Source organism: Leptosomus discolor, chromosome 7, assembly GCF_034619465.1.
Source record: "Leptosomus discolor isolate bLepDis1 chromosome 7, bLepDis1.hap2, whole genome shotgun sequence".
In the NCBI taxonomy this organism is placed as follows: Eukaryota; Metazoa; Chordata; class Aves; order Leptosomiformes; family Leptosomidae; genus Leptosomus; species Leptosomus discolor.
The window spans coordinates 48281787-48299012 of NC_141397.1; the positions used below are offsets into that span (position 1 = coordinate 48281787).

At 38.0% G+C, this 17226-nt stretch overlaps 1 protein-coding gene across 1 annotated transcript in view; it reads right to left on the bottom strand.

Annotated features, from left to right (window-relative positions):
• Positions 1-4011: 4011 nt before the first annotated feature.
• Positions 4012-17226, bottom strand: part of DNER (delta/notch like EGF repeat containing) — a 130386-nt gene continuing 117171 nt past the window's right edge. Inside the window, exons 11-13 of the mRNA XM_086468226.1 lie at positions 16598-16729; positions 9847-10093; positions 4012-4123 (exon numbers count right to left, since the gene is read on the bottom strand). Coding sequence (XP_086324352.1) covers positions 4012-4123; positions 9847-10093; positions 16598-16729 — 491 coding nt within the window. The remainder of the gene's footprint in view (positions 4124-9846; positions 10094-16597; positions 16730-17226) is intronic.

The following is a 17226-nucleotide window of genomic DNA, read 5'->3' on the forward strand; positions in this document are numbered from 1 at the left end:
ACAAGCTATGTGCATCCCTCAACAACACCATTTTTCACTGTACATTTGGAAGAAGATGAAGCATGTTAGAGCTAGGGAGGACTGAGAGCCAGCTTCTTCCCAAGTACAAGGTCTGCTACTGAACGCTGGTCCTGGTGGGGGACCAAGGCTTCTCTCCCAAAGGTTCAGCTACATATCACCTCTGGAGTCCACACAAGTGGCATGCAAATTCCCAAAGCACCTCCTAGAGACAAGATGCAAAGAGAAGCTGAAGCTGTGGCAATGGTCTAATTTTTCTCAGCTAAAGTTAGGGTTACGTCTGTAGGTTTTAATAGGGATAATTTGTATGTTCTTAGTCAACATGTGTTTTCTAGCTGTTGTGCTCAACTGTTCCCTTGGGTCTTGTATTTATATCATACTGCAGTTAGCCCAAACACAAGGACAGGGTCACTGTCTTCATCATTTTGGACTGACTTCATCCAGAATCCATGTAAATCATGATATTTGCCTGTTAGCACATGTATCACAACTCCGAGCTGTAACTGCAAGTTCCACATCACCCCAAGAAACATGCAAGAATAGGTGTCCACGCTGCTGGGGGAAAACCACTTCGGGATGTTCTCCTATTTCCAGAGGGAAGAGGAAGAAAAAAAAAAGAGCCAAGAGCACACAAGTACTGGAGAGTAATGACAAGCCCAGAGACTTGTCCCCACTTGCAGGAGGAACTGGAGGCTGTTAGCCTACTGCCAGGGGGAAGAGCACATACAATCATCTCTTTCTGCATCTGGACAATTTACAGAAAAAAACTCATGTGTAAAATATTAACAGCAAGTGGTACTTGCTATACATCTATATTTGCTCCCTATATAGAACAAACCTCCTCTGGTTTGGGAAAAGAATACGGAATAAACAGTGTCCTTTGACCGCATTCATGTATATCCTCAGAAAGACATGATCTGCAATATAAAGACTCATAGAATGGTTTGAGTTGGAATGGACCTTAAAGATCATCTAGTTCCAACCCCCAACAGTAACCACCTTGTTCTATCTAGCAGCTTCAGAGCTGGGATAAAAACTCAGGATGAGTTTGTTCCCTCAAGATCCAAGGGCTGCTCTATCTGGCAGGCAGTGCAGAGCCTCACAAATACTTTGAGACCTGTGCACAGATTCAGACATAGTGCATGCATAACATGCCATCAGAGTTCAATAAAATAAATTGGAAGGAACAAAAGTAATTTTTCAAAACACAATTCACAGGAAGCATAGGATGATTTACAGAAGGTAGATGCTGCAAGCTGAGAGGAAAAAAGCTCCACACAAATTACTTATCTTTCAGGTCAATCACTTGAGAGAAATATAGTATGGCCAAGAATCACTACCAAGGTGCGATCTGTATGCAGAAGGGCTGCTGCTCATTGCAACATCTCTCTTGTAAAATATGGACTATGAACATGTGTGCTCCCTAGAACAAGTTGCCTGTTTCCCAACTTTGTATAGATTTGCAGTTCTTCAAAGACAAACCAGTATTTTATGACTGAAAAAGCCGAAAACTCTACAGAATGAGTATTTCCTTTCTGTCTCATTAACAAATCAATGATAGCAACAATGTATTTGCCCCTGTTTCACACAAGTTACAAAAAACAGCATAGAGTATAGCTTGTTCTTGACCCTAGAAGTCACCATAACAAAAGTTTCCATACCTGCAATAAAGCAGCATCAGAAACCTGTGCCAAAGAAAAGTGCTAGTCTGACAGCCATCTGGTGCAAATGCACAATCTTTCTCATAGAAAACTGTGCCTGAAGAATGACAGGGAAACTTGAATCTAGTTTCTTTATATCTCTTATTGGTTATTGTCTTGGGCCAACATCATTGAAAGCCCATGTAGCAGATACAGGATGTCTGGAAAGGTATTCTGGATTTCTGAGATGCATTTGGCATTTCCATAATTCAAACACAGCATGGTGTTACTAACCTGCATATTCACCACCCAGCCATTCCAAACAGTAAGAGAATCCTGAGCAGTGCTTCCCTTTAACATTTGACAGCTCTACTAAAATATGGTTTAATTTGCTTTGCTTTACAATGTTTTGAATTTGGCTCGTATCTGCTGCATTTACTCTCTTCTTTTTTTCTTTTTTATACTTTTTTTGTCAACTAGAATGTAACCTCACAATAAAAATTACATTTTAGCAACTTTAACAGCTTGACTTGCAATAATTTGTCTACCTCTTGTCAGCACTAGTTGTGCAAGATGTGGAAAATAATTCAGTTGCTATGACTGTAACCAGAAGCCGTAATATTAATGAAATTCAAAATTGAAAGTAACACACCAGATGCACTTTGCCCACCTAAACAAGCCAGTAAAACCAGTGGCAGCTTTTTTATCTTTACATTTCCTAATTATGTTTGCCTTTAGGGGCTGATCTGAGGTCTGGAGATGTCAGCAGTTGCAAGGAAAGGGAAGGACGGCCTGAGACAACAGTTGTCCTCACACAGAGATGATGAAAGTTCTGTCTGGAAATGTTATTTATGTGAAATATGAAGATTTTGGATGCATTTCAAGATTTCCCAAAATTAAGAGGTCAACAGGAGCTTGGGTCTTCAGTGCTTATCAGCCTGTAATAAAACAGTACTGACTGGACACAGCAGAGCACCATGCAGCAGGATCTATAGGTAGCTACAGCAATTTGCCTCTATACCATGCAGTCTTAGCTCCCCCAGTGGCAGGTCTCAAACAGACAGATCAAGTTTATTCACATAAACGGGTTGTGCTGTGACAACACCTTACTCTTGCTACCACTTCGGGCTCAGGTTTGCAGTCAGATCCACCCAGGAACAGGTTGTGGTGCATATGCCTGGGCTGCAGGACTGCATCTTTACTCCGGTGTTGTATTTGTCTCACTTTTGAGAGATTACCTTTATAATAAAGCCCATTTTTTCCTTTTCAAAATCACAGCTGGAATATCTTCTTTCAGCATTATTTGTAGCACATAATATGCTCATGTCCTTCCAACTTTATAGGCAACACTGCATATTCAAATGAAGAAAAACAAAGCAATCTTCACTTGATAACATTTATTCAGTATTTTCTGAAATAAGCAAGAATTTTACGAAGCCCATATGCAAATACAGCCACAAAACCCCCATACTGATCCTAAATAAGAAGCACTATGAGAAATACACAATATTTCATGAAACGATACTGTACATCAACAACCTTTAGGAAACAAACAACTCAAACCATATGCTTAGTTTACTCACAATATAAAAAACTTTAACCTTTAAAGAAAAATATAGATTCAGTCCAATTGCAGGATCCAATCCCATGCCACTGAAATCAAGGGAAGTTCTTTCATTGATTTCAGTGTTTAAAGGATCATGCCCTTATTTTGCCTCAAGAGGCACTTTAATTATTATACAAGGCCTAGCCTGAATACTATTACAAAAATGTCAAACATCAACTCAAGAGTATGTTTCAGCAACTTTCAGGAAATAATGGAGAAATAGGTTATCTATCCATGCATGGAATAAGGCAAAAGCTAATTCATTCAGATTAGGAATAATAATTTTTACTATTTTTTTTTCCACAACACAAACATTTTAGACTTTTTAAATTAATGGATATATTATATATCATATTATGCTTCACATTTTTTCCTACCTCTACTGAGAAAGCTGGCACTGACATGTCATAAAGAACTCCTTATTAATTATTGTTTTCTGTTCCGTAACAACCACAAGAAATTCATCTGGGTTTAGTAATAGTGTCTACCAAGAAAAAAGCACACACTATCATAAGCTTATAGTTTATAGAGCTCAAGGTACATTAAAATGAAATTCATGAAGTTCACAAATTCTGTTTTAAAATATTTTTTCCAAACTAAAAGCTGCAGAAAAACGGTTCTTAAATATTCTACAGAAAATTCTGAAGCATCTAAGGGTTTAAATTACTTATGCTTTCTTCTTAAAAATATTTAAATTAGGTTAGTAGCCCATCCTTTTGAAAAATAATCCAAAAAAGATACACTAGATTACAAATCTTTTGTCTTAATCAGTGTAACCAAAGGTTTGTCATCTGGGCTGTAATCTTCATAAGCAATGGGGGTTGCATCATACATTGCAGGTCGGGATTTCTTGCCAAATCTGGAAACAAAAGAAAGCTTTTGGTGACAACCAGAAGTATGAATGAGTTAATGGCAACAACTCACTGAGTTATGGTATGCGGTCAGAAACAACCCCAGCCTAGGTAAATTCTAAACTGTATTGCAATGCGCCAGAAATACAGAAGTATAGATATCTGAACTGTGACTTTTGAAATACATGTATCAAATAAAAAAATAAAACTTGCAAACAAGAAACAGATTCCATATCAAAAGCTACAGGAATTCAGCAGTATCAGAATACAGGAAGCCTGTGAAGGCAAGTGAGAAACTGATACATTTTCATCGAGGCCAGAGTTTTATTTTAGAGCCTGCTCTAACAACAAATATAAGGTCAGGTCATAGATATTTACAAAAAGTAAATAATAGACAACTATATGACATTTGCATTTGGAAACGAAATAGCTGATTGAGTTATAAGCTATAGACAAAGCATTTAAAAAATTAACTTGAAGCCTTTGCTTACCTGACATCCACTTGAGAAGCAAGTTCAAATTATCAACATGCTGCACACTACTTGCAACACTAGTGAAATTAATGGCAGTTAGGATATTGCAATGCCATGTAAACACACTAATCTAGCAAAGGTTCACAAGCAATAGAATCACATCAGTAGCGTGCTTCTCCTGGGCAACCACCACTGCTAAGAACCATGCTGTATCTGCCTGTGCAGGGAACTGCTGCAGCTGTACCATCATGGCCCCAGTGCTGGAGTATCCAGAACTCTTTTAGGTGCCTTTGCACTCCACAGACAGTGTATCACCCTTCTGATCATTTATTAAGATACAAAAATAGTGCTAGAAATGCAACTTGAAAGTGGAAAAACGACTAAAGTGTTCTGACTACAATTACAAGAGCTTTAAATAACAGAACGGATCACAAGAAAATGAGGCAAAAAAGGTCAAGTTTGTTTTCCTTGTGGACCTGATGCAAAGAAAATATTAACACAGAAGCACAAAGACTCACGTAGTGATCCACATTAAGGATTCTTTTTATGCCCTTCTTATATACCATATTATTCTAAGTTGCGGACACTGGAAGGTGAGATTCAGAAAATTCAGATTTTGAGGACAGTATTTAGACCAAACCAAAATTAACTTGATTTTCTTCCAAGATTTTTATGCAACTTCCTGACTGTTTCAATTTAATTCTGGGCTGTTTTCAGTGATCTAGAATTGCTGACGAAACTAAAATGGCTGGAAGCATTATGATCTATATGGCGGAAATTTCATTTTTCAATGTACTTCAGCTGTCAATAAGGCCACACTAGATGAATTTCCACGCATGAATGTCTGCTTTCTTCTCAGTTTACCTTAATAAATACAGATGGGCCATGTTCACTCATCAGCATCATGATGGATAAACTTGATTTTCAGCAAATGAGATAAAATTCCAAGAATTGAATGAAGGAATCAAGTTACAGCATCTTGCTAAATCAGAGGCAGCAATGAATTCCTAATCACCCTTCTTCTCCACCACTCTCAAGCATTTAAAAGAAATAGAGCTCTGCATAGATACAGATGATGATGAACATTCTCTAGTCATTTAAGTCACATTTTGCCCTTTCCGACAGGTAGAGAACACACAGCGAAGCAGTACAAAATCTATTCTCTTCTGTAGGTCAGGGTTGACATGTGCCCCTAATTAGAAAATGCTGAGAAAAGACCACAGCACATGTGCTAGCTGTTTGTGGCCTGGCTGAGCCATCTAGCTGGTAGACCACATTACTTTGATCAGGCAGTTCAGAAGCCAGTCCCTGCTCATAACTGTAAACAGAGTTAACACAAACCTCAGAGATCTCAAAACGAAATTGTTAAACAGGAAGTCTTCATTCAATGGGGTGTATCTGGCAGAATTGCATAAGCATACTGTTTTATTGTTTAATCGATGACATAACAGAAAACATAAAACAATTACCAATGCACTCTGCAGGAGACAATGATTCAAGGGGTAATAAATAGTGAGGTAGCTGACGAACTCATCACTGAAACCTGTGTCAGGAAATGGTAAGAAATGAGCATGTGCCGAAGCTCATCAGATTCAGGAAGCTTAGAACGCTGCAGTTGAACACAGGAACGTGGAGAAATGTGCAGTGAAGAGAAGCTTACCCTGCTGTGACAAGATGACTTAATCAGAGTCTGATGATCCAGAGTCTTCAACTCACACATAGACAGAACAAGAGTCAGCACGTGAAAGTAAAAATTAAAGAAACTATACTGTAAGTAATGCATGAAGTCTACTGCTAATGATAACCTAGGCGCACAAAAAGTTTACAGTAGTAGAGTCTCTGTAAACAGGTATTTTGTGAAGTTAGTGTGGATGCTTTTCTTAAGTGAACGATACAGTTTCAACAACAGATCCTGGTTCCAGTTCATTGAAGTCTTATGGCCAGTGGTCAACTCTTTCATTACAGTGTTCTCTTCTGGCTTTAAAATGTATAAGCTTTAACATAAAAGAAGTATTTATTTACTGTCTGCATAATGGATACTAAAGAGAGCTGTGCTTCACCTGTTAGTAAACTATTTTTGAGGTCCCTTCCAACCCCTAACATTCTGTGATTCTGTGATCTGCTAACGCTAAGAACATTCACTAGAAGTAGACGTATATTAGTAATGATTCTTGAGCATGTTAATCTTCTCTTGCAGCAAGTACATTGATTAGTAAAAATCAAATTATTAAAAAAAAATTCAAGAAAAAGACCTGCTGAGAAATATGAACAAGAAATTTTAAAATCATTTACTGAATATGCAACAGGCATTGACACTCCCTGAACACCTACTAAATTTAACAGAAACCTTACACTTAAAGAAAATAATCTACTCACTTTTCCTTAGGCCTTCATTTTCCAAAATTACTAATAAGTTTAGGTATCTAACTGGCAAAAAGAATGATTTTCAGAAAATGCTGAGAATCTATTATTTGAAAATATATCTTTTAGATACTGCAATTCTGAAAATTCAGATCTTGGTATTTTTAATATGCAGATTTAAGAGTTTATGCAAAAATAACTATAAAAGTTGTGCTCCTTTTCCTGGATTGAAATGACGAAAGCAGTGGTTTATATCTTCCTGAAACCAAAATAAACACAATAATCTTCACACTAAACCTCTGTAAATTACCTGACTTGGCAGCTCTATATACCTTCTTATAAGGCATCCATTCGCTGAGAGGCAGAGAATTATTTAGAATGAAAATATTTATTTTCATTTGCATTAAGTAGAAACACCTTTTTCCAAGATAGGGAAACCCTTTATCGACAGGCTCCGATAATGTAATTTTTAACTCCGTAATATGGATCTGAAAAATCATCATGAATATATCCCAATGTAAGAACTTCTTTGGAGGTTATTTAACCCTGATGAAAACTTGTTTTTCTAAACTTCTGCCTTCAGTAATAAAGAGAGATTCATTCAGAGTAATCCAGACAGTAGTGATAAAGACGTGAACTAGCCCAGCTTCCAGGATTTGAAAGGTTTCATATAGGAAATATTTTGCCATTTCCATTACCTACTGGTGAAACTGTAAAAGGCAGGGAAAATTCAGATTAAAAAGATACTGCCTTGCTGGTACACTTTTCCTTGGTACCCTTACATAGAAAGCTGCCAAATTTGCTTTAAGAAGTAAGAAAGAAAACCCAGGTGTTTCACACCATTCCTCAAGAGACCAATTACAGCCCTTGGGGAAGTGCAAAGTACCACTTCAGTGAGTAGTAACTGAACAAGATTGACATATCCATCACCTCTGCAGTAACAGGAGGGAGGTGTTTAATTTTCAAAGATTAGCAGTATCATTTTGCACCTTGCTTTCCATACTTTGAGATGTGTAGAACATAACAGTAAACATACAGGTCAATAATAAAAAAAAAAAAAAACAAACTATAAAGCTTTTTATGGGCCATAAAGCAACTCCCTTCTCTCCCAACACACTACCAAAGGAAAAAGGAGTTCTCAAGGTGTGTATGGTGTGGAGATGCTGAGCTCCTACTGGAAGCGATGTAAAGCTAAGTGGCAAAGGAGACTTCAAGGCAAGACTTAATACTGGTTTTATTGCTGTTAAATCAACTATACACATCTCTCTTTCAAAAATATTTAGTGATCAATATATTTTGGCAATGAACAAATGTGTTATTGTAAATCTAGTTTGAACAGTTCAAAGAGGTACTGCCCAAAGCTGCGATGTGATTAACTGAGCCTGTGGGAACCCCTCATCCAGATAACTTTGACAGCTTCAGCAGTGGCACAAATTAACCTATTTAATTCGCACTGAAACAGAACTAGAGAATTCGGAAAATGAATTACCAGCAATCACCAGTCAATATGCACTACACACAATATTTCTCCATGTCAATTCACAGGAATATATCTCCCTCCATTCTTTCAATGGTAACGCACATGAACGCTCTTTTTGGAATTTGAAGTGATCTTGACAAAAAAAGTGATCTTTCCCATGATCTTGACATGGAAAAAAGAAACAACAAAAATGAAAGTTCTACCCTGTTAAGAGAGATGTCAAATACAGAAAAAACCAATACTGGCTAGGAAACAAAATGGCACAGAGGATCTTGGGGTGAGGAAAAGGTCTAATAGGTCACAAAATTAAGTCATCAGTCACTGGCGTAATGCAAACTAAAAACAAACAAGCAAGTAGGTTTCATTTTCAGATGTACGAACAGGAATGCCATACATAAGATGCAGGAGGTGATTACTCATTCATTTTGTACAGGTAAAACTTCAGCCAGAGAACTATTTCAAGCTTTAGGGATCATCCTTTAAAAAAAGAGAAAAACAATCTAGCAAGTGTCCCAGGGAGACAAAGAAGCTGACAGGATCCAGGAGAAGACACTGGAAGAAGGGGTTAGTTTAGTCTAGGGAAGAAAAAGGTTGTTTTGATTGGTTTGTTTTTATTATTAAAAAAGGACACAACACAACACCTGCAATACATGACTGCTATAATGCAAACAGTGATAAACTATTCTTCATGATAATTTGAAGAGCAGTAAGAAAGAAGCAGCCTAATTCATAGCAAAGAAATTTTAGGTTGGATTTAGGACAGCCCTTTCTGTATTCAACTCCTTTGCAGGTTTTTAAACGCAATTGTTGGCAGGGACCTAGGTATAATTAATGCTATATCAGTGCAATGGCTTACACTTGAACTCTTGAATCCCTTCCAGTCCTACTTTTATATTACTCTGACACCCAATGCCCTGGCTTCCAAGTGCTCCATTAAAATTCAAAGTAAAAACTTACTATCTATCTCTAAGAAAGCAAGTAAGAAAGATTCTAATTTCAAGGCGAACAGGAGCACAAAAATGAGTGATTTGAAGAGTCTCTCAATAAATCTGGTAAATCAGTCACAACAATCAATATGCCTTTGCTATCTAATCAAATTACTTGTGTGTAGCAGTTAATGTGTATTTACATCCCAAACAGAAGATCTTAAAGGCTAAAAACTCTGTATCTATCTCTCTTCATCAGTTACACCAAATAAATTCAGAATAACTCCCTCTGTTTTCAAGGAGTTGCGCTGGATTACCACGTTTCAGATGAGAACAGAGCAGTGATCAAAAAACAACAAGCAGTACCAGTGATCCTGTCTTTTCACAGCGAATCAGACCATTCTCTGCCAACAGCAGGTAGATGCACTATGCAGGAACTGAAATTACGTATTGCAACACATTTCTTTTAAATTACCATCCCCAGAACAAACCTGGCATGTCGGATAGATGCAATTGCACTACTGAATTCACTATCAATGCTTCTACAGTTGTAAAATTCTTCATAGGCTGGCCTGGAAGAGCCTTGATATTCGATGCGGCTGATGCGACATATTCCCACAATCAGAATGATCAGCATCAGGACAAACGCTACGCAGAGAGCCCCAATTATGATGTAGAGGGAGTGACGAGGCATATTTGTGAGACTCTCTGCCATATGCCCCGACTTCCACTGCAGACCTGCCAATGAGAAATAAAAGATTATCATTAATAAGTAATTTATATCCTTCCTGCTGAACAGAATTCTTTTATGATGTTCACTATCAGTATTTCTGTGGAGACATTTGAAGCTAGGGGGATATGTATTTTGAACCTCCCCAGGCTCCATTATGGATGTATCACCATGCCTAATACGCAACACGCAATTAATATTAATAGCACTATCCGCATCCTTCCCCCATATTTTTGGTAGACTTTTAAGGTCATATAGAACACTTATCTAGTTGGATCTCCTGTATAACCCAAGTCATAGAAAGTCATCTAGTTATTCTTGCATTATCTTATAATACACTAGAGGCTCTCTAAAGGCAGGCAGGTTTTATGTAAAAGCTTCTAGTAATCCACCTATTCTTTGCAGTTTGTCCTAACAGGTAGTGAACACTTCCACTAAAATGTGTGATTTAATACGTATTAAACATGCTTGGTTAATTTGAAACACAGGATTTTGTTATGCCTATCTCCACCAGACTGCAGAGACTTCAAAACCAGCATTTCAAGGAAAAAAAAGCATCTCATAAGGTGCTACAGTACTGAGCCCACTAGAGTCCTCTCAGGCATAATTTCCCTGAGAGGTCTCGAAGCAGACCTTAAAGTAAATCCAGTCTGGAAGAGTTTTCTTGTATTTATGTACTCTAGACCTTCTTTACAAATATTCTTGATGGCCCAACTATCATCTATCAATGCCAAACAGATTGTCTATCAATTGCCTATGTCCTCAGACCTGTTTTTCTCCAGCATGGATCAGAGTATCTCTAATTAACCTGTACTTCCCTCTAGGGTTCATTTTTGGCAGTCTTTTAAGCCTATGGTCTCAAATTATTTCAAACCAGGAACAGACTTGAATCATTCTAACTACAGAAATAAGACAATCTGCAAAAGTTGCTTCTAGCAGGTGACTGTTTCTTTTTCAAATGGCCTTCTGCTTTGCACACATTTAGAAACTCCCTTTACTTAATCACAAACAGTCTGGCAATAGGGCTATCAAGCATATGATTTGGGAATGCTAAGATATTCTTAGAAGCCACCTCTGGAGGATGTTGATAGATAACTGATTCGAGCACCTGAGCCGAAATCACAAGTTCAGTGGCATCTGTGGTTATAATCTCCATCTGTGGTAGAAATACAGGGGAACATATAGTATAGAAAAAAATATCCATTTTAGAGAAAGGTAGGGAGAAAGCCTGAAGCTGTAACATCTGAGATTCACTGGGGCAGAGTTTAAAGAAACGGTTGCTTTTTGTTTACAACAATAAAGGTCGTCCCGGCCGCACCTCTGAGATTGAGCTTGCTTAGACTTTTTGTCCCCAGATGTGAGCTGAGTTTACAGGACTGACTGCTTGTTTGTGTTATCTTCTTCAGAGATCAGTAAAGTTTTGATCAGCCTGAATCATTCAGTGATTTAATGTTTCTGAAGCGCTGTTACTGCAATTTTCCCAGTTGGGGTACAAGGGAGAGAATACAGCTGTGCTCTGTGCAGTCTGGGATGGGTTTCTATTTCTGTTCTGCAGCACATTTGTCACACACGGTGGTTTCTGTCAGGTTGTCAGACTAGGCCAAATTCAGATCTAACATGCAGAGATATATGGCAAGGCATCTCTGGATGATAAGGATGAGAGAAATTTCTTCCTTTCTTCCTCACCAGATAAAAACATGAAGATTAACAGTTTATACTCCAAAGATTAGAAAGAACATGACAGCTCAAAATCACAGTATTTTCAGTTGTCATAGTAATGTTCATAAAATTAATTAAGAATTAGACTTCAATGCACACCACACAGTGTGTACTAGAAATTCTTGACAAAGTTAGTTTTCAAGTAACCACAGGATTTGACTTACCTTGGTAACTACATTAATAACTACAAAAGTGGCAAAGATAATGATATTAACAAATAACCAGGAGGCACTAGAGAATTCATATGAGACATTTTGTAGGCATTTTTACAGTGAATGCTCCATTAACTTTTTAGGCAAATACATTTCATTTTGAAAGGAAAAATATTTTCTTTATAATGAAGACCTATTTAATCCCATTTAATTGGAATTGCCGACACTGGTAAGGACCATAAGATGATATAATAAATACCACAGTTCATCCAGGCAACATACATCTTGTCTAGTTTGTTGTATATGCAGCATATGAAAATTAAAGAGTACAGTTTGACAACAAGATAACCCTGAAAGCCTGTCAGGGTGATCACTTCAAGCAGACAAAACAGCTGGTGAAAAAATGGGTAACTATTAATAGTAAACAAGAGAGTTGTTCTACAAAAAAAGACTAAGTACCAACAGTCTCCTTAATGGCTAGTAACAGAAAATCACAAAAGATAAAATGTGATCTATTTAATCAAATAACTCCTGAACACCAGCTTCTCCGCCTCTTGGCAAGCCTGAAGCCTGGCTTCATCATGTCTTTTTCTAGCATTCAGAAGGATGGTCCAATACAAAGGAAGTAAGTATGCAGTGATTAAATTTAAATTCCAATACATAATTAATCATTATGTACAAATTGCTGAAACAATATGATAAATATGACAAGGACATACAGGAAGATGAACAGAAGCAGATTTACTAATAGATTCAATCTTTACAGCTGAACAGAATTCCACTGCACCACTGACTCAACTCCAGTGAGATCAGAAGTGCTGCAGCTGTTTATAAAAGAGCTGGATATGGCCTTTCTAGATATTATTGGAATTGTGTTCACATCAGTTGGTCAGCTTGTAGCTCAAGGAAAGACAGTGAGCACAAAGATCTTCCCATGGATACACAGCTCTGTAGAAAAAACACGCAGATCAAAATGCTTTTAAATCCTTTCTGCAAAGTGATTTCTTCAAAACTCAGTCCCTCTCTATTTGCATAATCCTTTATATACCTGTTAAAAATCCGAGCGCTTTAGGAAAGCTTCCACAGTTTTGTGTATAAGTCACTGCGTTGGTTAGAGAGGCTGCATGTCCACACTTATATCTGACTATTGTGAAGTACCATGGTGTCCCATAACAACACATCACTCTCCGATGCCGTGTCAAAGTGACTTTAATAGCAAGGGAATATCTGACTTTTGCTGATATTAAGCTTATTGAAGAAACTATAGGGAAACCTCAAATTCTAAACTTAATTTTTCTTAAAATGTTGTCTTGGTTTGAAAGACAGGTGTCTGCTGAGGAAGGCAGGAGCCTCCCTTGAAACGGAAAATGCAACCCCCTTCCCTCCAAATTATTTTATTTTGAAATTAAGGGGCCTTCAGGCAAAGATATAGGGAATAGGAATAACAGTTCTTTACTAATATATATAACACAAGGCAGGAAAAAAAACCACAACCCACTGGTTTACACTGACAGAGTCAGAAATACAACCTGACACTCTGTTAGGGTGGCAGTAGCAGTCCGATAAGATGCTGGCTGCAGTCCTCCTGAAGCGATGGATGTAGTTCTGTGGAAGCAGCAATCAGGTAAAAGAGTCTGGTCTTCCTCCAAAGGTCCAGTGATAGGTAGGTAGCTCTTGTCCTCTGGAACTCCAGTGGGGGGAAAAACTCCTCTGGGAATCCAGTGGAAGAAGGCTGCTAGGGTGTTGGAGATCTCAGTTTTTATTTGGCATGGACTGCTTGGCTCCTTCCCCCCGGGCGGAGCGTCTCACAATGGGATGGGGAGTCGTGAGGCAGTTCCTTGCTGGGCCATTAACAGGAGATAGTCCAGGAGCGAGTTATCGATGGGTCAGGCGATAAGGCATTGTTGTGCCCATTGACAGAAGACAGTCCAGAGGCAGGAGGCAGGGAGCACCGCCCCACCTGGTCTCAACAGCTCCTGAAGATGGTAATAGAATACTTTTTTGGGGGGGGGGGGGCACATTTTACACTGTAACCTAGGACAAATGTGTCTTTATGTGACTCTGCAAAAACATTTTTTTTACTTTTTTCATTCTTTAAGACCAATCCAAACCTTTTTTTTTATATCTCCTATATTATCATTATTACATACATACACTCTATTAGCTATCCTGATTTGTTGGATAAAAAACCACAGTAATTTCAACCTCTTCAATTGAGAACAATTATGATGAAAATTACTATACGATTTATTCTCCAAATATTGAGATGGAAAGAAAAGGTCCAGTATTTCTGGTTGAGAATCAGCCTTGCAGTGTTATCAATGCCAGTTAACACCCAGAAAATTCTCTGCCTCCTGTCATAGCAGTCACAAGATAAAAGAACAAATCAGTCGGTAAAAGGCTTAAAACAGCAACAAAAAAGTGCTGTTGCTTCTTCCCATCACTTTAACTTACACAGTTTGCAAGTGTGTAATACAACTAGAAAATCCAAGTTCTTGAGCAGCAGGCAAGGCCACTGCAGTTCAGCTATAAACAGATGATACATGTAGAGAAATACACACTAAGCACAGACAATGCCCTCGCTCAAGAGAACAAAATTTGAGCAAAGTTTTTTCTGTACACTTACAGATGAGTTCACAAAGGAGTTAATATTGACCAACAACTGACATAACCTTAAGCCTACTTGTCATATATAGCGCTTACAGGCATGCGTCCCTCACAGGGAGAAGCAGGAATAATTGAGTAGCTGGACAGCAGAAAAGGCTCCTTCCACACTCTGTTCTGTTTCTGTCATTCTCCCATATGTTTATATACACCGCACTATGTATTTGTGGTGCAAAGAGCTGAACTCATAGTGCCTAGAGCATGACAGACAAAGGAGGGCTCCAGAACAAGTATCAATGATTCCATGTAGCACATCTATGGGCTCAGAAAGCATGCAAGCCCATCTGTTTCCCTTTGGCATCTATCCATCCCATAACATACAAAGATGTAATTGTTACTACATTGAGGTATTCCAGGAAGTAAATTTCCAGGACGATGATTGCTTTCTCCAAGAACTAAACTCATCTGTCTGTCAGCCCACTACTTATTAGCTAAGGCAGGCAGAATTACACTACCTTGCCCATCAACATGGACATGCATGTTTCAGGTATCACTAACAACCACCTTGCCAGTAAAAGCTCATCTGATCATCTTTTGGCATGAGCAATATGTCATACAGATAGCATACAACATTGTGCTCCCAACATCATGACGGTTCTGTACCACACAAGGAAGTGTGTGTGCCATTCACAGAGACAACAAAAAGGCAGTGTTGTCACCATCTCTGGACTAGCTAGCAATGCTCTTCTGCAGTTTTTGCTTTCAACAGAAAGCATGGAAACTGGATTCACAGCCAACAATTACAGGGAGAGGTCGTCATAAACCTGTCAAGATTAAACTTTTATGTCAGTCTAGGTGTGAATAGAGTTGTCTTCTGGGTTAAAGTAAGGACCAATGTCAATAGAAATCAAAAAGCAGTTGATATATTTAAGGAAAAGAGAGTAATAAAGATAAACTTCATATGCTCCTTGTGTAAATGAGATACAGAAAATATTTTTATTCCAGCCTTTGTGTAGGCATTATCTCATGAATAGGAGTTTTCCGAGTCCCTTCTGTTTATTTTTTAACCTACCCCTGCAATATTATCTGTGCTAAGTGGTGTAAATTCCCTCAACACAAGCTTGTATATCTGTATAATGACTTCAAGCAATCTATGACCACAGCTCCTGAGCATTCAAACAGTTAAATAACACAGTTAAACTCTCTAGTAAGGACTCTCTTTGTAGCACAAGAACAAGACATCAGGGAAATACAAAGCAGCTCCATGAGCAGCAGAACTAATGAAGCCTTATTTCTACTTTAACTCTTCCACTGTTGGGTTTCATACTGTCTTCCTCTCGTGGACTCTCTGCTGCTCCATAAGGGTGGACTTACATTGAAGCTTTTCTTTACACTAAGAAGCGAGACCACACTGAAGCTGTTCCTTCACTAGACCCACCAACAAACCTCTCTAAGCCTTGCTAAATGATTAGGAAATATTTTGATTTGGAGACCTTTACCCTTCTAACCAGTTTAGTGGAAATCAATCTATGGTTGGAAAAGTTATTCCTGAAAAAGCTGGTAAACGCATGCACACACAAGTCACAGCACAATTACACAGGATTTGTTTCGTTATGTAAGTCACTTGAAAATCGTTTTCCTGAAACATCACTAGAACTGCAGGTGCTCAGAAGTCAATATAAGTCTGTTAGGACCATGATTCTAGGACTATGGAACCACACTTTACCTGAGATAAATATGTAAGCAATCTTTGAAGCATAAGTGCAATTCAAAGGCAAAGTGCTTAGTGCCCAGCTGTGAGGTAGCATCTCTGACAACCTAGTCCAACACATCTCAAAGTAGGGTGCCCAGAAACAGAATTTTCTAACTTTCATAGCCACTTTAGAAATGTTACGACCTAAAATAAAATGCATTTAACAGAATTTTGATAATTTACAGGTGATTAAGAGTATTTCTGCAGATAGGTATTTAGAGACAAATATAAATGTATTATAATGGATCATTTTTAGAAATTTTTTTGAAAACTACAAAACTTACGTATTTCGCAGTTTGCACCGACCCATCCATGTGGACAATGGCAGGTGTAACCACCAGGCTGATCTATGCAAGTTCCAGCATGGTGACATGGGTTGCTGTCACAGTCATTTATATCAATTTCACATTCTTCACCTTATATCAGAAAAAAACCCAAGAAAAAATAAACTTCTATATAGCGGGTGCCTCATGTAGCAGGTACATCAGTCATTTAATTTTACCCTAGCTGCAAAGCACCTCATAGCTCAACAGCATCTTTTTTTCAGAACATCAGAAGTACTCTATAACTGTTTCAAGAAATAAGTCTCACATAGCCTCCAAGAAGGAAATATTATCCTCATTCAACCAGGTGAAAAGAAAGTCTGAGGGCTAAATGACTTGACTAATCTCACCCAGATTATGTGAGTCTCATTTCTTTAAATATAAATTTAATCCCAAGAAAATGTGGTGTAAGTTTATCAAGTATATTCTGAAGTGCTATACAATAATGTAGTCAATCAGTGCCTCTGAGAAACAGCCCTCTGAGAAACAGAAAGCTAATTCTTTAAAAAAAAATAATCCCCTTAATTAGCATAGATCAAAAAGCATGATTTGATCTACAAAACAGCTATGAAGGTGTTTTTCTAGTACTA